At 39.1% G+C, this 23,685-nt stretch overlaps 2 protein-coding genes across 2 annotated transcripts; both read right to left on the bottom strand.

Moving 5' to 3' along the window:
* Nucleotides 1–1,637: 1,637 nt before the first annotated feature.
* On the bottom strand, nucleotides 1,638–9,048 carry LOC146992248 (uncharacterized). The gene is made up of 9 exons (XM_085785109.1): nucleotides 8,994–9,048; nucleotides 8,548–8,856; nucleotides 8,227–8,460; nucleotides 7,952–8,056; nucleotides 4,274–4,477; nucleotides 3,296–3,622; nucleotides 2,600–2,930; nucleotides 2,466–2,523; nucleotides 1,638–2,016 (listed from the first exon to the last, which is right to left on the bottom strand). The coding sequence occupies exons 1-9, from the start codon at nucleotides 9,046–9,048 to the stop codon at nucleotides 1,852–1,854; spliced, it is 1,788 nt and encodes a 595-aa protein (XP_085641235.1). The 3' UTR covers nucleotides 1,638–1,851.
* Nucleotides 9,049–16,299: 7,251 nt separating this feature from the next.
* On the bottom strand, nucleotides 16,300–21,540 carry LOC146992247 (uncharacterized). The gene is made up of 9 exons (XM_085788410.1): nucleotides 21,486–21,540; nucleotides 21,043–21,348; nucleotides 20,716–20,949; nucleotides 19,184–19,288; nucleotides 18,773–18,982; nucleotides 17,699–18,028; nucleotides 17,016–17,349; nucleotides 16,871–16,928; nucleotides 16,300–16,464 (listed from the first exon to the last, which is right to left on the bottom strand). The coding sequence occupies exons 1-9, from the start codon at nucleotides 21,538–21,540 to the stop codon at nucleotides 16,300–16,302; spliced, it is 1,797 nt and encodes a 598-aa protein (XP_085644536.1).
* Nucleotides 21,541–23,685: the final 2,145 nt, after the last annotated feature.

Below are 23,685 nucleotides of genomic sequence, written 5' to 3'. Positions count from 1 at the left end.
AATAGTTTCAGACAGATGTAGTCGCCATGTTCCTGTCCAGCAGCCATATTGTTTCAATAGCAAATACACCCATCTCCAAAATATGTTCCCTTCAGGTTTCATAACAAACCAAAATGTATTTGCACTTGTTAATACATAATATAGAATATCTAACATTGTGATTTGTGCTGTTGCTGTTTGCAGTGCATCAACTCCTGAGCTCTTCTTTGTCCCTCAGTGCACAGAGTTGCTGCATGTGTGGGCTGGGACTGGGCAGAGTGCTCAGTCACACATGTGATCAACTCACCACAGAGTCTAGTTCACCATTATAACAGTTTACCCCCATGGAGCCAGGTGCACAACCTTTAAAGGGGATTGATGCTGGTTCTGTGATTGGTTGAATGCATTTATTGAGCCTAAAACACTCCCATGGTCAATTTAGAGACTAAGTTCAATCTTTTTGAAACATGACCTGGATGGTTTTTCTTTTCTTCAAAAAAAAAAGTATTTGCACACTTGTATCATGCAAGTTTATGTGTTTTAATGAACAATCTCTCGGTCAGGAGACCTTCATCAGGGATCATTAAAACTTGCATGATACAAATGTGCAGATACTTTTTTTTAAAACACTTTTTGTGGTTGTCTGGCACCTTGGCATTCGTGGGTGGCGAGTGCGGTGACTTACTCAAGAAGTGGTAATGACAAACGATAAAGGCATTTGCATCACACCATGTAGCTATGTACTATTGAAACAGAGTCTAATAAGAATAAGAGGCACACTAAGCTAAAATGAACCCAATCAAAACGGTTAATAATTAGTAACTAATAAAGATGGGCTTTTAAAACATTTCAATTTGTCCATAGACAAAGATTACAGATAATAGTTGTTGATTTCAATTTTCACATCATGTTTTGTCTGCAACAATGTGTGTTGTCTTGCAACAAGCAGCTGTGTTGAGCTGTTGATGTTGGTTGACTGCACTTGTGAGCTTTGAATTTCCTCTACAGAGAAATCAGACCACAGGTTGTTATAGCACACTGAGAGTCAGGGAGGTTCAGTTACAATCTGCTCACACATTAATAATAACATGTAGATGCCCTCACTTTGTTACATATAGTACCATTAAGTGACCCTGGTGAAGGCCATAAGAGAAAACACAGCAAAGTTCATTGTAGCGACTTCAACCTAAAGAGCCACTGAGAGGCTAAGAATGAGCCTGGAAACTCTGAACTAAAGATCAAAGTGTTTATTAACAAAACAAAAAAGGTTAATTCATAATAAAGTGTACAAACTGAACCAAAATAATTTCAATGATAAACGAAAAGTAGCGGTCAACAAAAAGTATGGCAACCCAGCTCACCCTCTCTCTCTCTCAAACAAAGGAAAAGCAACAGTGAAGTGCTACACCCCGCCCATAATCATGTGACCTGCTACTAAAATAATAACAAACTAAATGATGCTCAAAATAAACAAAACCAAAACAACTCTTAGCCTTAACCAACATAAAAACACATTCATGGCTCCTACAGTCATGATACTTCAAGTGCTGCTGGAGTTTTGCTGTGTGTTGTTTTGTGTGTGTAACTGATGAAACTATTTACACTTTTTTCATGTTATAGACCTTTTTAACACATGCAGTGTTTCATGTTGCTTCTTCTGACAGACCTTTCAAAGTGAAGGTCTCACTTTGAAAGGCTTCTTCACCTCTAAAATGAAGGTTAAGTCTGTTATGGTTAAGTCTGTCATGTCGGGCAGAGATCAGCCCCAACACACCACTGTGTGTTGTATTACAGTATAACATGATGCTAAAGATGAGTAAAGTCAGCAAGAGGATCCTCAGAGGCCATGTTGGGTCTGAGGTTGACAACAGCTTACGCAGCATGGTCCTCTGGTTGAGGCTGATGTGGTTGGACGATGGAGTCCAGAGGATCTGTGTGTGTCTTACAGAAGTGAACTCTGCCACAGCGAAGGTCATCAAGGTCGTCCTGCTGTGTTGGTTGAGCTGAGACGTTTTCATACTCAGGGTCAGGGTTTAACTAATGAGGCGACAAGGTGAAGAATATTAATTGACACTGGTGGACAATAATTCTCTGTGCTGCAAACAGGAGACTGAGACTTGATTTGGGGCCTTAGTAGTGGTGGACAGTCGTGTTTCTTGAACAGCTGATTGGTGCGTTAGTTTGTTGGGAAATTAATGTACTGTAGCTGTTTAAAGTTACATCCTACATTAGAAACAGGACAGATGAGGGTGGTGTTTTGTTTTCTAATGCAGCACAATTTCTACATTTCTGTTCTTTGGGTAGAAGACAAACATCAGTTTAATGGTTCATAGTGTAATGAACTGAAAAAGCATGATACGCAAATGATTAACATGAATAAATGATTTAAAAATACTGAACATAAATGACCTGCAGTGTGTGAGATTTTCTGTCATTGTTAAGACTTTTCAATTCAATGGATCAATTGAGAATTTTTCAGTTTTTACCTGCTCAGTGTTCAAAGCTTCTTCAGTTGCAGGAGTTTGACCTGAAGTCATTTTTCTTCTGTTTAGAGAAACAAATGCTCATGAATAAGGTAAAAGATAGTTATTGATCTGTAACAGAGTACTGTGTCGCTCACCTAATCCAAAAGAAGACCAGCAGAGGTACGATGATCAGTAGAGCAGCACGGACTCCTACAACTGCTGCCTTGTATTTGTCTCTCAGGACTGTTAGAGTCTTCCCATTGGATATTTTGCTGTTACTGAGAGCACAGGAGTAGTTTCCTGCTTGCTGACTGCTGACTGGGTCCAGAACCAGGCGTTTGTTTTTGCCCTGTGTCACATTCAGAGGTTGACTGTTGAAGTACCAGAAGTAGGTGGTGTTAACAGGAAGAGGACAGCTAGTGAGACAAGTGAGTGTGACTCTGTGTCCCTCTGTCACCTCTGCAGGATCCAACCTCACCCTCACACCTGGAAGATGATGAGATGGGTCAGTAAATGTAAAGAAAACCTGGACTCTTTACATCTGTATAACAAGGTATGTAATTTGTCATTGACCTGCACAAAACCCATTACAATGGCTAAAAATTGCTGACTCGTTCTAAAACACCGAATCTGGATTACTGTAGATAAAGCTACAACTTTAACTTTTTGTGCCTTGTGTAGTTTTATCTCTTCAACCAGAATCAGCCTGAAAAGTTCATGAGTCAGTGAACGTTTCTGAACTCAAGACTAAAAACCAGCATTTCAGTTCATCAGAGGTATTTGTTTCAGACAAATATGAACAAAGACGCAACATCTGTACTTTTAAAGAGTTATTTTTCCTTTGGAGTTACCTGTGACAACCAGAGTCACTCCAGGTAAATCTGGTCCTGACGTCCTGAGTCTGAATCTGTATTCAGCAGAGTCAGTCTCCTTCAGGTTTGTGATTGTCAGTGTGTGGTGATTCTTCTCATTTTCATGATACTGCACACGACCCTCAGCTGTGATTTTCTCTTCAACAGTCTCATCACCATTTCTCTTTATTTTATACCAAACTTTATCCTGGGGCAGCTGGTTGTTGGGATGTGAGTATTTACTTGAAATGTTCACTGAAGAGCCGAGTACAGCACAGATTCTCCTGCTGGCATAATTCACAGTCCAACAGTTCTCACCATCACCACCTGAAATACAGAAAAAAACAGCAGGTGTTCACAGGCAGAGTTGTCAGCTTTGTGCTTTTGTTTCTAGATTTACAGACTTTGTGAATTCCTTGGACGTTACTGCTGGTCAACATGTTTTCTTAACAAGCTGTGTTTCAGTGATTATTCTGTTCTTGTTCTGTTTCCTGACAACAGAAACACAAAACAACACATAATGTGAACAGCTTAATGGGGAATTTGGCTTCATTGAAATACTATTATGTGAGCGAAGAGTGGGAGAGAAGTCAGCAGATAAACTGTGTGAATTCAAAGTTAAATATCACTAGTATCAAATAGTTTCCTCTACAATTCAGACTCATGTAGATTTTTTATTTTTCTCAATGATTTATTTATTTATGATTTATTCAATTTATACTTTATGTAGTTTTACAGGGAGGTGTTGCTCCTGTTTTCCCTGAATGACTCTGATGTCTGATGTGACATGTTTCCACTCTACAGGGACATCTAGTGGCCACAAGTTGACAATACAACTCCTTTATTTTACCCACAACCTGATCCCATAATAATCATATTTTTATTCTATGTGTTTGTTTTCTCATCTATTTAGATTCATGAAACTAATGCATGAACATGTTTAAACAAATAACAGTCTGGTAATTGGTTTCTACTCACAGACTTCAGGAGACAGCAGTTCCTCAAAGCCTTTTACAGCACAGGCGAGGCTCCCATGTGACCAGGAAGTGTAAAAATAATCATTTGTCCAGAACAGTGTTTTGTTAATGTACCACATATAGGCAGTTTGAGGGTCAGTCAGTGGACAGTTGGTGCTACAGGTCAGGTGATCTGGTGATGTAGAGCTCCTTTGAACTTGTACTTCTTTGGAAAGATGATGAATAACGGTTATTGAAATTGATTTGCATCGTTGTAATAAGTGAAAACAAAAGAAAAGACAATATTTTACACAATAGATGTGGTTTCTGTTTTGTGTTCACACTGTCAATGGCCGCGTTTCCCAGATTTGTTAAGAAGCTCTTAGCGCTAAGATCTTCTTTGGAGCGCTCTTAAGAACGCTGTGAAAGAAGAACGTGTTTCCCAGAGTCGCTCTTAGCTTAAGAAGATCTTTCACTAAGAAGGAAATGTAAGATCGAGCTGACCCACTCTTTCGAGTCTTCTTAGCGACTTTTTAGCACTTTTTCAAGGCAAATCAATATCGCACTAAGCAAGATTTAAACAGTGCACATCGTATGTTTAAAACATACGGAAGCTTATTGCATTCATTCAATAAAAAAAAATACAGATCCTGTTTTTCTGAGTAATTTTTTCTGTTTTTCTGAGTAATTTTTTTAAAAATCAGTTTTTCTGAGTAATTTTTTCTGTTTTTCTGAGTAATTTTTTTGGATCAGTTTTTCTGAGTAATTTTTTTCCTGTTTTTCTGAGTAATTTTTTTTGGATCAGTTTTTCTGAGTAATTTTTTTCCTGTTTTTCTGAGTAATTTTTTTTGGATCAGTTTTTCTGAGTAATTATTTCTGTTTTTCTGAGTAATTTTTTTTTCCTGTTTTTCTGAGTAATTTTTTTCCCCCTGTTTTTCTGAGTAATTTTTTCCCCTTGTTTTTCTGAGTAATTTTTTTCCCTGTTTTTTTGAGTAATTTTTTCTCTACTTCGAAATCTCGCGATAACTACGGAAGCCGGTGCTTGGCCGCCGCCGCCGCCGCCGCTCTAGTGGCTCTACCCGCTTCACAGACCCCGGTGCCCGGCCGTAGGTGGCTCACACACCCGGGGAAGGACATCCTGGCAGTTAAGAGGATAAACTTTCTGCTTCTAAGTTGTTGTTAAGTTTAGGAGCAGCGCAGCGGCTCGCGGCTGCAGCTCTGTTCACTTCATACACTGAGAATGGAGTCAGTGTATGAAGTGAACAGAGCTGCAGCCGCGAGCCGCTGCGCTGCTCCTAAACTAGAAGCAGAAAGTTTCTCCTCTTAACTATGCTGCCAGTATGGCCTTCCCTGGGTGTGTGAGCCCGGCCGCCCCCGCCGTAGCAGCAGCAGCAGCGGCGGCGGCCGGGCTCACACACCCTCACTGCCAGTATGGCCTTCCCTGGGTGTGTGAGCCACCTACGGCCGGGCACAGCCGAAAAGTAGGCTACAACACACACAACATAACGTTACAGCCGCAGTGTTGTGAGTGAATCATGTCGGGACAACCAGGCTTCATGAACCTGCTTCACAGACCCCGGTGCCCGGCCGCCACTAGAGCAGCGGCGGCGGCGGCGGCGGCCAAGCACCGGCTTCCGTAGTTAACGCGAGATTTCGAAGTAGAGAAAAAATTACTCAAAAAAACAGGGAAAAAAATTACTCAGAAAAACAAGGGGAAAAAATTACTCAGAAAAACAGGGGAAAAAAAATTACTCAGAAAAACAGGGAAAAAAAATTACTCAGAAAAACAGAAATAATTACTCAGAAAAACTGATCCAAAAAAAATTACTCAGAAAAACAGGAAAAAAATTACTCAGAAAAACTGATCCAAAAAAATTACTCAGAAAAACAGGAAAAAAATTACTCAGAAAAACTGATCCAAAAAAAATTACTCAGAAAAACAGGAAAAAAATTACTCAGAAAAACTGATCCAAAAAAATTACTCAGAAAAACAGGAAAAAAAATTACTCAGAAAAACTGATCCAAAAAAAATTACTCAGAAAAACAGGAAAAAAATTACTCAGAAAAACTGATCCAAAAAAATTACTCAGAAAAACAGAAAAAATTACTCAGAAAAACTGATCCAAAAAAATTACTCAGAAAAACAGGAAAAAAATTACTCAGAAAAACTGATCCAAAAAAAATTACTCAGAAAAACAGGAAAAAAATTACTCAGAAAAACTGATCCAAAAAAATTACTCAGAAAAACAGGAAAAAAAAATTACTCAGAAAAACTGATCCAAAAAAAATTACTCAGAAAAACAGGAAAAAAATTACTCAGAAAAACTGATCCAAAAAAATTACTCAGAAAAACAGAAAAAATTACTCAGAAAAACTGATTTAAAAAAAAATTACTCAGAAAAACAGAAAAAATTACTCAGAAAAACTGATTTAAAAAAAAATTACTCAGAAAAACAGAAAAAATTACTCAGAAAAACAGGATCTGTATTTTTTTTTATTGAATGAATGCAATAAGCTTCCGTAAAAACATATTAAATATGTGCCGAAATAAAAAATAGAGATAAAAAATAAAATAAGAACAATAAATAACCTAAATATGAGGAATAACGTGTGCTCTGCACATCAGGCACACAAATAAAATTAATCATGACTATCATTTATCATAATTTTTACGCACACATCCACGTCCCATATCTGCATGAACATCAAAAACACAGCCGTTCTTAAATCAACCCCTAGTGTCGCTGTTGCATCATGTTTTTATGCAGTGGGCAGCTTCTTGGTGTGGTGGGGGCATCGCAAGCAAGGGTCAGTGTCACAGAGTGTGGCAGCCGTGACACCGATCCTCCCGTGCCATTTTATACTGGCACTAAAAAGACTGTCACGCATTAACACTCCACTGCCTAAATATATATGTAGCCTATATACATATGTATAGCATTGATCATTCAGTGATGATGAGAAAAGAAAAACGTGTTGACCACCAAAATAATTTTCTATTGGGTGGATTCGAACCCAGACCACAGCAATGCTTCAACTTGCAGTGGGGATACTCTATGAGGTGAGCTATTTGCTACCTTGTGTTTTCATGCTTTCCAGAGTTGTCTGGCTGTAAACCAGCCAGCCCCTGCGCACATTTTTATTTTTATTTTCACACACATCAATCACATGGTCACGCAGCCGTCTGGCCGCATCTTTACGCGGCTGTGCCGTGTCATCTATGGCCAGTCCGTCGCTGCCCGTGACCAACGCGGCAACAACAGCGGAGAAGTTTCTAATCAGGCCCACCGACACCTGTGTTAACCCCATGTTTGACAAGTGGAAATCCCGTTTTGGGTTTATTCATCGCCCGTCGGTGCAGCTGCGCTTGTCACTGTGTGTGATTTATGCGCGTAATAGGTGGCGTGTGATATAATAATCGATTTGCCTGGCATCGATTGATTCAGTTTCAGTACTGTGGTGGTGGACAGCTCCCGTTAAGAGCTTCTTAAGAAGCTTCTTTGGCGTGATCTTAAGAAGGCAGTTAAGAACGCATCTGGGAAACACCCCTATCTTAGCGCTCCTTCTTAGCCGAACCCTTCTTAAGAGCCTTCTTAAGTCCTTAAGAAAGATCGAATCTGGGAAACGCGGCCAATATCTGTTTACACAGTCTCTATCAGTACAGGTGTGAGTATGGGAGGTTTGTTTGTGCTAACTTCACCTGTGGGGTTTGTGATGGAGCAGGACTTGTTCTCTGATTTCCTCTTGTAAGAACACATTCTCCCTTTAGCATAGGTCACATTAATGCAGGTCGCTGTGACTGAATCTGGACAAAAAGAAATTAGATTTCATGTTTTTATTGGTGAACAACATGAATTTCCATCATTACATGCTGTGTTGTAGTGTGAGAAACACCTTTAAATATCTCACAGTGAATTAGATGAGTTATGTTTTCTAGTTCAGGTCACATAACATCATTTAAACGTTGTGACTCACCCACTGAAACTTCAGGGGCTCTGAGATCCTCGTAGCCTTTGACAGCACAGGAGTATCTGACTGTGTCATCACTGCTGACCAGCTCTTGGTACCATGGAGACCAGTCGCTATAGAGATACTCTCTGTTCTTGTACCAGATGTAGGTTAAAGGGTTTTTAGTCAGAGGACAGCTGGTGCTACACATCAGTGTCACTGTGTGTTCCTCTGTGGAAGGAATCACCTTCACCTGCAGGTCTGGGGAAATGGTGAATGTACCGTAGATAAGACAGACGTTCACATATCTGCAACTGTTGATATAAAGATAAATGTCAGTCACTGTACCTGAAACATGGAGCTGTTTTGCACTGTTTGAACAGTTATATGGTTCGTCAGTATTCTCCATACAACAGTATTGTTGTGCATCTCTCTCTCTCAGGTCTCTAATTGTTAGAGTGGGTTGATTTTTGTCAGACATGTTGAATGTCACACGATGTCCATCTGGAATGACCTCTGTCATAACAAATCCCCTAAGACTTTCATCCCAGTTTACAGTGTACCATGTGTTGCTGTGAGTGGGATGTTTAGCTGAGCAGGACAGATCCACTGATGAACCTTTTAAGACACAGATGCTGTTTGCTCGTCCATGAACCCCTTGAACAGAAGATTTCATCAACAAACATCTGGACAAAGTCTTAACATGAAGATCTGATTGAAGCAGGTCATAATCTTTAAAACTGTGAAACTGTAATACATTTCAGTAGAGTTAGAAGAATAAATATTAAACATACCTGAGATGTACAGGATGAAACCCATAAACACACATTCAGCTCCTGCCAACAACATGGCTGTGTAGTCCTTCAGTTCCTAATCAGTAGGTTTGTATGAGTCCTATGAGAACTTTTCATAAAACCAAAAATCATCAAAAATGTACCGTAGTAGTTAAATACAGCCACTGATCACTCACAGCTCAAAGACCAGAGAAAACCGTTTGTCTCTGAGTGCAGCTTGTATGCAGCTTTTATGTCATAACTTCTTCACTTCCTTCTTCATTAAGGGAAACATGAGTAAAAGGAAATCACAAATGAGGCTCCTTCCTGTGAAGTCCTTTTTAAACTACACAACATAATTTTACTCTTCTTTAACATTTCTTCTTAGTTTTCTTAGGCTTTTCGTGGAACATGTTAGAAAAAAAGATCTAATTTTGTCAAGTGAAGCAGGTGAAAGTCTTTATGTGGCTGGTTCGTTGTTTAAAAAAGAAAAACACACACACACACACATCAATGCAGCAGGTGTTTGTTTCAGGACTTAAATGTGGCCTGTAGTTGATACCTATGTGGGCAGCACGAAGGAAAAGACTGTATATCTGTTCAGTATGGTGGAATAGTTAAAGTGAAACATGCACCATAAAATCCCATGGTAGAAGACTGAAAACTGTTTTAACGACTTCACAATGCAATGAGACATGTTTTATAAATGTGTCAGTTTACTGCTACAGACACCCTGCTCATTGTGACAAGTGAAGTCACTGACAAGTGGGTAGCTACATCCTCTGTGACATTTCAGGGAAGTCAAACTATACCACTGTTACAAATCAGCACCCTAATATTGATGTTTACTATAACCTGAGCCATCTAAGTTACATAGTACATAATACTGTAGTTAATGTCTGAATTCAGCTGCAGGTACATGAAAAATGTCTTTGTAATGATCCTCAGTGTGTTTTCATTTGATCAAATGGAGAAAATTCTACAGCTGAGGTGAATTAATGATTAATTATTGTGTATTTGTGAGAGTGTTTTTGTGAGCTAGAGAAAGAGAAACTCAAGTAAAAAAAAAAAGCTTTATTTTTAGAACGTCATTGTTATGACATACTAAACAAGTTAGCAAAAATATCATTTAAAGTAAAATAGAATAGGCCCTATTTTATAACCGGGCCAAAACACAATGCAAGAGTCGGTAACCCTTTAATTTCCAGGCCGTTAATTACGTCATAATATAAAGAAATTACCCAGAAAGAATGATTAATTGCGTAGTAATGTCAAGAAATTGCCTAGAAATAACGGTCAATTTCATAGTAATGTTGAGAAATATAGCCAGGAAATAACTTTTAATTGTGTAGAAATAGCCCAGTAATAATGGTCAATTGTGTAGTAATGTTGAGAAATATAGCCCAGAAATAACAATTAATTACATGGTAATGTCAAGAAATATAGCAAAGAAATGACACTCTAGTAATATAGACAAGTTGTAGTAGTAGAATTGCAGTGAATTACTGCTAAGTATTGGGTAATTACAGAGTAAATAGCCTGTCGTTTCCATGATATAGTCAAGTACTTTCAGTGTGATTAACCTGATGTAATTGTAATTTCCACAGTCTTACCTTATGGTTAGCTGCAATATCTGTTTCCCAAAAGCAAATGGTAGATCTGGCAACTGCTGGAAATGTCACCATAGTTAACCCATAATTACCTTTCTGCTGCCTGCAAAGTGTAGTGGACTTTGTTCCTTAGAAACGTATGGGTAGTTTCAGCATAACTAACATGGTTATGAGAACTTCCACTGTAATAGTCTTGCCCAGTGGAAATGTCACCGTAGTTAACCCACAATTACCTTTCTGCTGCCTGTAAAGTGTAGTGAGCTTTGTTCCTTAGAAACGTATGGGTAGTTTCAACATAACTAACATGGTTATGAGAACTTCCACTGTAATAGTCTTGCCCAGTGGAAATGTCACCGTAGTTAACCCATAATTACCTTTCTGCTGCCTGCAAACTGTAGTGGGCTTTGTTCCTTAGAAACGTATGGGTAGTTTCAACATAACTAACACAGTAATAAGATCTTACACTGTAATAGTCTTTCCCAGTAACCCATTTGGATCAAATAAAATATTTTCCAACAAAGATAAGCTACGTACCATGAAATGTCACAACATGAACTCTTTTTAGGAACATAGAAGCCATTTCCAAATAATGGAGGAGATAATTACCTTCACATTTTATATTAAGTGTACAATATTCCTGCTATAACCTATCCACCTTTTTCTGAACTTCATAGAAGAAAGGCAAAGTAGATTAGAGTACATGAATGGGATGTTGTCCTGTTAAATCTCAAAACTCATATTCACATGTTCCCATGAAGAAAATACAATGAAGCTGTTTTCAGTTGTTTTTAATAATTTCCCTGCTTATGTCAGCGTATTGGAACATTCCCAGTAGAGTTATTCCCTTTCCGATACCAGTATTGGAAATGCCTCCGATACCACCAAAAATGTTGGCATCGGTATCAGCAGTAGGCTACTGGAGTCCATGTGTAGCCGGGACGGTCTGCTGCGTTGTGTTCTGTGCACAATAACACGGGACGCAGGGCTGGGTTCACACTCAGGTTTATTCCTGTATGATGGCAACATAAAACAAAAAGGATGTGAATTAAATGGTCATCTTCTCCATAAAAGTCCTCTCTCAGTCAGGAACAGTGCAGACTGACAAATGCAGCACTATTTCTCCCAAAAAACTATCACATTTCTTCACATGGTAAAACATACAAGTAAACATCTCTAACATAACAATGGAGGCTGAGCAACCACACACTTACCTGTATGATGGCGACATAAAACTACACTCACGCACACACACAGGGAGAAATCGCGGCAAAATAACTGTCTCTCTCTTGCTCAAAACAGCTCTTAAAACACACTACACGACAGAAAACACCATTCCAAACAGTTTTAGATTAACATTTGTTCATTAAATTGGCAATAAAACTCAACAAATGTAACTTTTAGGTCCCGGAGCCTCAACTACATACCTCCATGGATGTATTATCATACCTCTCTCAGTCAGGAACAGCGCAGACTGACGAGAGAGAAGGGAGCGACGTGCGTCATATCCGCAGACTTTCAAAATAAAAGATCGGTTTTGTAAAAATGAAAGAAATACAAAAATAAAACCACAAAATTTTTAATTATATTAACAATAATCCATATTTAAAGTAAAAAAGAACTTAAATCACATCATCAGATGGATTTTGGTGAAATTAATAACAATAAAATGTGTCGTTTCCTTTTTCTATCTGTTATAGGCACCGATCTGATACCACGTGTGTTTATCTGTGGGTTATAAATGCAACATGCAGCTAGAATAGAATAATAATTATTATAATAATAATTAAAATGATGTTGTGGGCCACAGATAAACAGAAAAAGGAAACTACTACACATTTTGGTGTTTATTTTATTGTTATTAATTTCACCAAAATCCATCAGATGATGTGTTTTGGTTTCTTTTTACTTCAAATATGGATTATTGTTACTGTATAATTCAAATTTTTGTGGTTTTATTTTTGTATTTCTTTCATCTTTACAAACCCGATCTTTTATTTTGAAAGTCTGCGGATATGACGCACGTCGCTCCCTTCTCTCTCGTCAGTCTGTGGCTGTTCTTGAGTGAGAGAGGTATGTAGTTGAGGCTCCGGGACCTAAAAGTTATATCTGTTGAGTTTTATTGCCAATTTAATGAACAAATGTTAATCTAAAACTGTTTGGAATGGTGTTTTCTGTCGTGTAGTGTGTTTTAAGAGCTGTTTTGAGCAAGAGAGAGACAGTTATTTTGCCACGATTTCTCCCTGTGTGTGTGCGTGCGTGTGCGTGCGTGCGTGTGTGGTGTGCATGTGTCAATGCGTCCTCCATGTACTACTAGCCTACATGCTAAATGTATTTTATTTTTTGTGTGGTAGGACTTTTATGGAGAAGATGACCATTTCATTCACATCCATTTAGTTTTATGTGGCCATCATACAGGTATGTGTGTGGTTGCTCAGCCTCCATTGTTATGTTAGAGATGTTTACTTGTATGTTTTACCATGTGAAGAAATGTGATAGTTTTTTGGGAGAAATAGTGCTGCATTTGTCAGTCTGCACTGTTCCTGACTGAGAGAGGACTTTTATGGAGAAGATGACCATTTAATTCACATCCTTTTTGTTTTATGTTGCCATCATACAGGAATAAACCTGAGTGTGAACCCAGCCCTGCGTCCCGTGTTATTGTGCACAGAACACAACGCAGTAGACCGTCCCGGCTACACCTGGACTCCAGTAGCCTACTGCTGATACCGATGCCAACATTTTTGGTGGTATCGGAGGCATTTCCAATACTGGTATCGGAAAGGGAATAACTCTACTGGGAATGTTCCAATACGCTGACATAAGCAGGGAAATTATTAAAAACAACTGAAAACAGCTTCATTGTATTTTCTTCATGGGAACATGTGAATATGAGTTTTGAGATTTAACAGGACAACATCCCATTCATGTACTCTAATCTACTTTGCCTTTCTTCTATGAAGTTCAGAAAAAGGTGGATAGGTTATAGCAGGAATATTGTACACTTAATATAAAATGTGAAGGTAATTATCTCCTCCATTATTTGGAAATGGCTTCTATGTTCCTAAAAAGAGTTCATGTTGTGACATTTCATGGTACGTAGCTTATCTTTGTTGGAAAATATTTTATTTGATCCAAATGGGTTACTGGGAAAGACTACAGTGTAAGATCTGTTAGTTATGTTGAAACTACCCATACGTTTCTAAGGAACAAAGCCCACTACAGTTTGCAGGCAGCAGAAAGGTAATTATGGGTTAACTACGGTGACATTTCCACTGGGCAAGACTATTACAGTGGAAGTTCTCATAACCATGTTAGTTATGTTGAAACTACCCATACGTTTCTAAGGAACAAAGCTCACTACACTTTACAGGCAGTGGAAAGGTAATTGTGGGTTAACTACGGTGACATTTCCACTGGGCAAGACTATTACAGTAGAAGTTCTCATAACCATGTTAGTTATGCTGAAACTACCCATACGTTTCTAAGGAACAAAGTCCACTACACTTTGCAGGCAGCAGAAAGGTAATTATGGGTTAACTATGGTGACATTTCCAGCAGTTGCCAGATCTACCATTTGCTTTTGGGAAACAGATATTGCAGCTAACCATAAGGTAAGACTGTGGAAATTACAATTACATCAGGTTAATCACACTGAAAGTACTTGACTATATCATGGAAACGACAGGCTATTTACTCTGTAATTACCCAATACTTAGCAGTAATTCACTGCAATTCTACTACTACAACTTGTCTATATTACTAGAGTGTCATTTCTTTGCTATATTTCTTGACATTACCATGTAATTAATTGTTATTTCTGGGCTATATTTCTCAACATTACTACACAATTGACCATTATTACTGGGCTATTTCTACACAATTAAAAGTTATTTCCTGGCTATATTTCTCATTATTACTATGAAATTGACCGTTATTTCTAGGCAATTTCTTGACATTACTAGGCAATTAATCATTATTTCTGGGTAATTTCTTGATATTATGACGTAATTAACGGCCTGGAAATTAAAGGGTTACCCAAGAGGTCTAATACAGATGCCGTCGTCATGTTCCCGTCCAGCAGCCATATTGTTTCAATAGCAAATACATCTATCTCCAAAATTATGTTCCCTCCAGGTTTCATAACAAACCAAAATGTATTTACACTTGTTATAATACATAATATATAATATCTAACATTGTGATTTGTGCTGTTGCTGTTTGCAGTGCATCGGCTCCCGAGCTCTTCTTTGTCCCTCAGTGCACAGAGCTGCTGCATGTGTGGGCTGGGACTGGGCAGAGTGCTCAGTCACACATACGTGATCAACTCACCACAGAGTCTCATTCACCATTATAACAGTTTTCCCCCATGGAGCCAGGTGCACAACCCTTAGAGGGGATTGGAGCTGGTTCTCTGATTGGTTTAATGCATTTGTTGAGCCTAAAACACTCCCGTGGTCAATTTAGAGACTTAAGTTCAATCTTTCTGAATCATATCCTGAATGTTTTTGTTTGTTTTTTTTTCTTGTTTTTTTAAAATTCAGAATAGCAGAAGTAGTAATGACAGGCTATAAATGGGTTTGTGTTTCAACAATTCACGGTGGACTTGTGAAATGAAGCCCAATAAGAGTCACAATGAAAATTACAAATAGACCAGAGACTCAGAAAACCTGATACAGCATGTCCTAATTTTTTCTAACTGTGCATCAGTTTGATCACAAATTTGTATTATTGTTACTGATTTCAATTTTCACATCATGTGTTGGTTGTCTCATCTTGCAACAAGCAGCTGTGTTGAGCTGTTGATGTTGGTTGACTGCACTTGTGAGCTTTGAATTTCATACAGAGAAATCAGACCACAGGTTGTTATAGCACACTGAGAGTCAGGGAGGGTTCAGTTACAATCTGCTCACACATTAATAATAACATGTCGATGCCCTCACTTTGTTACATATAGTACATTTAAGTGACCCTAGTGAAGCCATAAGAGAAAACACAGCAAAGTTTATTGTAGCAAGCCGCTGAGAGGCTAAGAATGGGCCCGAATGTCAGACTTGCTGACAAAAAACTCTGAACTAAAGATGAAAGTGTTTATTAACAAAACAAAAAAGGTTAACTCATAATAAAGTGTATGAACTGGACCAAAATAATTAAAATGATAAACGAAAAGTAGCGGTCAACAAAAAGTACGACAACCCACGCTCACCCTCTCTCTCAAACAAACAAAGGAAAAGCAACAGGTGAAGTGCTAGACCCCGCCCATAATCATGTGACCTGCTACTAAAATAATGACATAAACTAAATGATGCTCAAAATAAACAAAACCAAAACAACTCTTAGCCTTAACCAACATAAAAACACATTCGTGGCTCCTACATTCATGATACTTCAAGTGCTGGTGGAGTTTTACTGTGTGTTGTTTTGTGTGTGTAACTGAGGAAACTATTTATTCTTTTTTTATGTTATAGACCTTTTTAACACATGCAGTGTTTCATGTTGCTTCTTCTGACAGACCTTTCAAAGTGAAGGTCTCACTTTGAAAGGCTTCTTCACCTCTAAAATGAAGGTTAAGTCTGTTATGGTTAAGTCTGTCATGTCGGCCAGAGATCAGCCCCAACACACCACTGTGTGTTGTATTACAGTATAACATGATGCTAAAGATGAGTAAAGTCAGCAAGAGGATCCTCAGAGGCCATGTTGGGTCTGAGGTTGACAACAGCTTACGCAGCATGGTCCTCTGGTTGAGGCTGATGTGGTTGGACGATGGAGTCCAGAGGATCTGTGTGTGTCTTACAGAAGTGAACTCTGCCACAGCGAAGGTCATCAAGGTCGTCCTGCTGTGTTGGTTGAGCTGAGACGTTTTCATACTCAGGGTCAGGGTTTAACTAATGAGGCAACAAGGTGAAGAATAATAATTGACACTGGTGGATGATAATTCTCTGTGCTGCAAACAAGAGACTGAGACTTGATTTGGGGCCTTAGTAGTGGTGGACAGTCGGTCTGAATGTTTCTTAAACAGCTGATTGTTGGGTTAGTGTGTTGGGAAATTAATGCAGCTGTTTAATGTTACATCCTACATTAGAAACAGGACAGATGAGGGTGGTGTTTTGTTTTCTAATGCAGCACAATTTCTACATTTCTGTTCTTTTGGTAGAAGACAAACATCAGTTTAATGGTTCATAGTGTAATGAACTGAAAAAGTATGATACGCATAAATGATTTAAATGAGATTTTCTGTCATTGTTAAGACTTTTCAATGAATGGATCAATGGCGACTTTTTCAGTTTTTACCTGCTCAGTGTTCACAGCTTCTTCAGTTGCAGGAGTTTGACCTGAAGTCATTTTTCTTCTGTTTAGAGAAACAAATGCTCATGAATAAGGTATTTAGGATAAAAAAGATAGTTATTGATCTGTAACAGAGTACTGTGTTGCTCACCTAATCCAAAAGAAGACCAGCAGAGGTACGATGATCAGTAGAGCAGCACGGACTCCTGCAGCAGCTGCTGCCTTGTGTTTGTCTCTCAGGACTGTTAGAGTCTTCCCATTGGCTCTTGGGCCGGTTGTGAGAGCACAGGAGTAGCTTCCTGCTTGCTGACTGCTGACTGGGTCCAGAACCAGGCGTTTGTTTTGACCCTGTGTCACATTCAGAGGTTGACTGTTGAAGTACCAGAAGTAGGTGGTGTTAACAGGAAGAGGACAGCTAGTGAGACAAGTGAGTGTGACTCTGTGTCCCTCTGTCACCTCTGCAGGAGCCAACCTCACCCTCACACCTGGAAGATGATGAGATGGGTCAGTATATGTAAAGAAAACCTGGACTCTTTACAGCTGTATTACAAAATATGTAATTTGTCATTGATTGCGCAAAAAAAAATTCTGACTTAATGTAAAACTTTGAATCTGGATTAGATAAAGCTATAACCTTAACTGTTTGTGCCTTGTGTAGTTTTATCTCTTCAACCAGATTCAGCCTGAAAAGTTCATGAGTCAGTGAACGTTTCTAAACTCAAGACTAAAATCCAACATTTCAGTTTATCAGAGATATTTGTTTCCTTTTTAGACAAATATGAACAAAGACGCAACATCTGTACTTTTACAGAGTTATTTATCCTTTGGAGTTACCTGTGACAACCAAAGTCACTCCAGGTAAATCTGGTCCTGACGTCCAGAGTCTGAATCTGTATTCAGCAGAGTCAGTCTTCTTCAGGTTTGTGATTGTCAGTGTGTGGTGATTCTTCTCATTTTCATGATACTGCACACGACCCTCAGCTGTGATTTTCTCTTCAACAGTCTCATCACCATTTCTCTTTATTTTATACCAAATTTTATCCTGGGGCAGCTGGTTGTTGGGATGTGAGTATGTACTTGAGATGTTCACTGAAGAGCCGGGTACAGCACAGATTCTCCTGCTGGCATAATTCACAGTCCAACAGTTCTCACCATCATTAACACCTGAAATACAGAAAAAGGCAGAGTTGTCAACTTTGTGCTTTTGTTTCTAGATTTACAGACTTTGTGAGTTCCTTTGAAGTTACTGCTGGTCAACATGTTTTCTCAACAAGCTGTGTTTCAGTGATTATTCTGTTCTTGTTCTGTTTTCTGACAACAGAAACACAAAACAACACATAACTGGAACAGCTTAATTGGGAATTTGACGGTATTGAAATACTTAGCATTGAGTGGGAGAGAAGAAAGCAGAAAAACTGTTGAATCATACTGACATGATCCAATTTTGTGATTTCTCATCAGAGTTGATCTACTTTCCATTGAAAGTTCTTCTCCACAGTGGTCCCACAACAATTTTCAACTATGTCATTTTCACACACTGATCAAATAGATTTCTTAATTGCTTTACATTCTGAGCATTTGTAGTAAGTTTTCACCAATGTGAATTCAAAGTTAAATATCAATAGTATCAAATAGTTTACTGGACTATTCGGACTTTTGTAGAAGTATTTTTTTCAATGTGTAGTTTTCCAGAGAGTTCCTGTCTGATGACTGATGTGACATGTTTCCACTCTACAGGGACATCTAGTGGCCACAAGTTGACAATACATCTCCATTATTTTACCCACCACCATGATCCCATAATAATCTCTTTTGTTCTGTGTTTGTTTTCTCATCTATTTAGATCCATGAAACTAATGCATGAATGCATTTAAGCAAATAACACTCTAGTAATTGGTTTCTACTCACAGACTTCAGGACACAGCAGTTCCTCAAAGCCTTTTACAGCACAGGCGAGGCTCCCATGTGACCTGGAAGTGTAAAAATAATCTTTTCTCCAGAATGTGTTCAGTTCTCTGTTCCTGTACCACCTATAGGCAGTTTGAGGGTCAGTCAGTGGACAGTTGGTGCTACAGGTCAGGTTACCGTGTGATGTAGAGCTCCTTTGAACTTGTACTTCTGTAGGAAGATGATAAATACACTTTTAAGTGTTATTGAAATTGATTTGTAATTTGCATCATTATAATAAGTGAAAACAAAAGAGAAATATTTTACACAATAGATGTGGTTTCTATTTTGTGTTCACACTGTCAGAATCTGTTTACACAGTCTCTATCAGTAGAGGTGTGAGGATGGGAGGTTTGTTTGTGCTAACTTCACCTGTGGGGTTTGTGATGGAGCAGGACTCATTCTCTGATTTCCTCTTATCAGAACACATTCTCCCTTTAGCATAGGTCACATGAATGCAGGTCGCTGTGACTGAATCTGAACAAAAATAAATTAGATTTAGTTTTTCTATTGGAGGGGCAACACTTTAAACATAAACACTTTTAAATATCACACAGTGAATTAGAGTTATATTTTCCAGTTCAGGTCACATAACATCAGTTCTTTTTTTTAAATTACGTACAGTGATGCCAATACAAGACAACTGGAGAACAACAAAAACATACAAAGACAAAACTAAACGAAACAACCCCCCCCCCCCCCAACAATATCAACAACAACTTATTGAAGGGTTAGACAAGACAAAAAAAACACGAGGACAAGTGCTAAACTGGTGCAAACAGTGCTGTACATATATGGATATGCATTGATGTTATGGTGGAAGGTGTAAACATGTGCGCGTTCATGAGCGTGCGTATGTGTTGAGCTGTGTTTGTGTGTGTGGAAGTCGATGTTTTGGAACCTGAGCAACTGATGCTCAAGACAGGGTATAAGCAAAGAGAGATAGATAGATGTGAGATGGGGAAGAAAAGAAAGTTAAAGTGCTGCTCTATGATGAGGGAAAGAGAAAAGAAAGAAGAAGAAAGAGTAGAGAGAAAAGTGGAGATAACAGGGAAGGAAAGGGAAAAAGAGACTATGGGAAAAAAAAAAGGTGGGGAAAGGAAGGGGGACCCAGCTTACACCTTACTGTACCCCTCGTCACTCGCCACCTATGCCCCACTACTCGTATCCAACCCAACATCTTTGCCCTGCAAAGTTTCAGGGGCTCTCCCTCTTCAGCCGCTTCCAGACCCTGGGGAGGAGGCCGACCGGCGGGGGCAACCTGCTCTTTAGCCTACATAGAACCACTCCCAGACCCATTCGGTGGGGGTCTGTTCAAGAGGCTAACTGTTCAATTTTTGTGTTAATTCATTTTTTAATTAGTTAATTTTCAATAATTGTTTACTTTCCTCTCTTTCCCTTCTATACCCATCCCTCTATCCCCTTTATTTCATCCTTTTAAGTTTTGTGGGCAGCTGTTGGAGATGGTGTGTTAGAGGCGGTGGGGGGGGGGGGGGAAGCAGGCATGGGCAAGGGAAGGCTACACAGAAAAGCAGATACAGATAAGACAGAGTGGACAGACTAGCGAGAGCAGGAGTTAGAGGGCACTGGTAATATACTGTGGTTATGTGGTTGATTATGTAATGTGTATTCTATTTGTGTGTTGAGGTAGTGAAGGGTATGGCTGTTTATGTACAGAGTATTCTGTTTGTCACAGAGGTACAAATAGTGGTACTGCTGCTGCAGTATGATAACGAAAGAATAGCGAAATGAAAATAGTGGTACTACCACTATATAAATATAATAATTAAATAATAATAAATATAAAAGTGGTATATAATACCCTGCAGATGATGGCAGTGGTAAATAAATACATACATAGTTAAACAAAAAAAACATAACATCAGTTAAATGTTGTGACTCACCCACTAAAACTTCAGGGGCTCTGAGATCCTCGTAGCCTTTGACAGCACAGGAGTATCTGACTGTGTCATCACTGCTGACCAGCTCTTGGTACCAGGGAGACCAGTCGCTATAGAGATACTCTCTGTTCTTGTACCAGATGTAGGTTACAGGGTTTTTAGTCAGAGGACAGCTGGTGTTACACATCAGTGTCACTGTGTGTTCCTCTGTGGAAGGAAACACCTTCACCTGCAGGTCTGGAGAAATGGTGAATGTACAGTAGATAAGACAGACGTTCACATGAATACAGTACAACTGTTGATATAAAAAATAAATGTCAGTCACTGTACCTGAAACATGGAGCTGTTTTGCACTGTTCAAGCAGAGACTTGGTTCGTTATTATTCTCCATACAACAGTATCGTTGTGCATCTCTCTCTCTCAGGTCTTTGATTGTTAGAGTAGGTTGATTTTTGTCAGACATGTTGAATGTCACACGATGTCCATCTGGAATCACCTCTTTCATAGATGGCAAAAGAATTATATTCCAGTTTACAGTGTACCATTTGTTGCTGTGAGTGGGATGTTTATCTGAGCAGGACAGATCCACTGATGAACCTTTTAAGACACAGATGCCGTTTGCTCGTCCATGAACCCCTTGAACAGAAGATTTTATCAACAAACATCTGGACAAAGTCTGAGCATGAAGATCTGATTGAAGCAGGTCATAATCTTTAAAACTGTGAGACTGTAATACATTTCAGTAGAGTTAGAAGAATATATATTAAACATACCTGAGATGTACAGGATAAAACCCATAAACACACATTCAGCTCCTGCCAACAACATGGCTGTGTAGTCCTTCAGTTGTATAACAGTGTTTGTATCAGTCCTATGAGAACTGTTACATTCATGAAACCTCGTTCAAAAACATCAAAAATGTACCACAGTGGTAAAATTCAGCCACAGTTCACCCACAGCTCAAAGACCAGAGAGAATCATTTGTCTCTGAGTGCAGCTTGTATGCAGCCTATTTTCTCCTCATTCATTTCCTTCCACATTTAAGTAAAAGGAAACCAGAAATTAGTCTGCATGTTCTGAACTATTTTTTTTACAAATTACACCACAAAACTTTACTCTTTTCCACATTTCTTCTTAGTTTGTTGGCTATTCTGTCCCCCGCATGTGTTTTTCATGTGGGGTCGTGTCGTGTTGTATGTACTGGAGAGCAAACCAAGACAAATTCCTTGTCACTGGTTGACATGGCAATACATTTTCTTTGACCTTTTCTTTGACCTTTTCTTTGACCTTTTCGTGGAACTTGATAGAAAATTGATCTAATCACTGTTTTGTCAAGTGAAGCAATGGACAGTCTTATCTGGTTGGTTTGGTGTTGAAGAAAGACATATTAATGCAGCAGGTGGTTGTGTCAGAGCTTAAATGCGGCCTGTGGTTGAAACCCATGTGGACAGAAGAAGAAAAAGACTGTCTGTTCAGTAGTGGAATAGTTCACCATGTAGTACCCTGAAAATCCCACAAACAAAATCCCAAACTGTTTTCAATCACTTCACACTGGAATGAGACATGTTTATGTGTCAGTTTACTGCTACAGACACCCTGCTCACTGTGACAAGTGTCACTGACAAGTGAGTAGCTACATCCTCTGTGACAATTCAGGGAAGTCAAACTAAACCACTGTTACTAAGCAGCATCCTAATATTGATGTTTGCTATAACCTGAGCCATCTAAGTTACATAGTACATAATACTGTAGTTAATGTCTGAATTCAGCTGCAGGTAAATGAAAAATGTCTTTGTCATGTGTTTTCATTTAATCAAATTTTACAGATGATGTGAATGTTTAATTTGCGTGTGTGTGTGTATGTGAGAGAGAGAGAGAGAGTGAGAGAGAGAGTGTTTCTATGAGTTAGAGAAAGAGGAACATAAGTAAAGGAAGTTTTATTTAGCTTCATAGTTCCTTCACACACATGCAAATTATGAAAAAATAAACAAGTTAGTAAATATACTGTAATGTAAAATACAACCTGCCCTATTTTACACCCAGGCCAAAGCACAATGCAAGAGTCTAATGGTACAGACACACCAACTCCGGCGGCGACGGTTCCGGCCACATCGGACCGGCGAGCACTGCAGCGAGTGGGCAGGACTATGTGACGTTTATGTGACGTAGTGCCGAGCTTGAGTTTCGCTCTGCCGTTCCAACATGGCGGCCGGGTCACAAACGATCTCATTTTACAGTTAAACAACACACTAAAGTATGTTTCTGAAAACATTTGAGGCGGGAAATGTGTAGTGCAGTAACAGAATCTGGATTTATATTTGATCAACACCGCCTAGTTTGATAGTTTGAACGAAGTTTCTGGAGCCGGCCGCATTGCGTTGGACGGACCTCATTTGCATAAAGTTCAATCTATCGAACTTTATGCAAATTCACATACGGCGACGGGGCCGTCAACTCCTCCTGCTGTATCCATCTGCCCCGCCCGGCCGGAGCTCCTGCTCCACATAGACATGAATGGAATCCGTTGACTGAACGTCGGTTGACGGAGTTGGTGTGTCTGTACCATAATAGTTTCAGACAGATGCAGTCGTCATGTTCTCATCCAGCAGCCATATTGTTTCAATAGCAAATACACCCATCTCCAAAATATGTTGTTATAATACATAATATAGAATATCTAACATTGTGATTTGTGCTGTTGCTGTTTGCAGTGCATCGACTCCTGAGCTCTTCTTTGTCCCTCAGTGCACAGAGCTGCTGCATGTGTGGGCTGGGACTGGGCAGAGTGCTCAGTCACACACTCAGTTCTCCCCCATGGAGCCACACAAACAAAACCGTTTCAATTGACAATGACCCAAAGTTCATGACCATAATAGGTGAGAGTAGGAACAGAGATTGACTGGTAAATCTAGAGCTTCGCCTTTTGCCTCAGTTCTTTCTTCACCACAACAGACCGGTACACATCAACTGCAT

Source organism: Trachurus japonicus, chromosome 1, assembly GCF_045865225.1.
Source record: "Trachurus japonicus isolate A0001 chromosome 1, Traja_1.0".
In the NCBI taxonomy this organism is placed as follows: domain Eukaryota; kingdom Metazoa; phylum Chordata; class Actinopteri; order Carangiformes; family Carangidae; genus Trachurus; species Trachurus japonicus.
The sequence above is the reverse complement of the archived record's forward strand: the minus strand, read 5'-3'. Positions and strand labels throughout refer to the sequence as shown.

What these genes read in the sequence shown, in the direction of transcription:
- LOC146992248 (XM_085785109.1), bottom strand. Translation starts at nt 9,048, where the DNA reads ATGTTGTTGGCAGGAGCTGAATGTGTGTTTATGGGTTTCATCCTGTAC. An exon ending in TTTCATCCTGTACATCTCAG is followed by an intron (nt 8,857 to 8,993) that starts GTATGTTTAATA and finishes CTTCTGTTCAAG; the next exon opens with GGGTTCATGGACGAGCAAAC. An exon ending in ACTGCTGTCTCCTGAAGTCT is followed by an intron (nt 3,623 to 4,273) that starts GTGAGTAGAAAC and finishes TCTGTATTTCAG; the next exon opens with GTGGTGATGGTGAGAACTGT.
- LOC146992247 (XM_085788410.1), bottom strand. Translation starts at nt 21,540, where the DNA reads ATGTTGTTGGCAGGAGCTGAATGTGTGTTTATGGGTTTTATCCTGTAC. An exon ending in ACTGCTGTGTCCTGAAGTCT is followed by an intron (nt 18,029 to 18,772) that starts GTGAGTAGAAAC and finishes TCTGTATTTCAG; the next exon opens with GTGTTAATGATGGTGAGAAC. An exon ending in AGTGACTTTGGTTGTCACAG is followed by an intron (nt 17,350 to 17,698) that starts GTAACTCCAAAG and finishes ATCATCTTCCAG; the next exon opens with GTGTGAGGGTGAGGTTGGCT.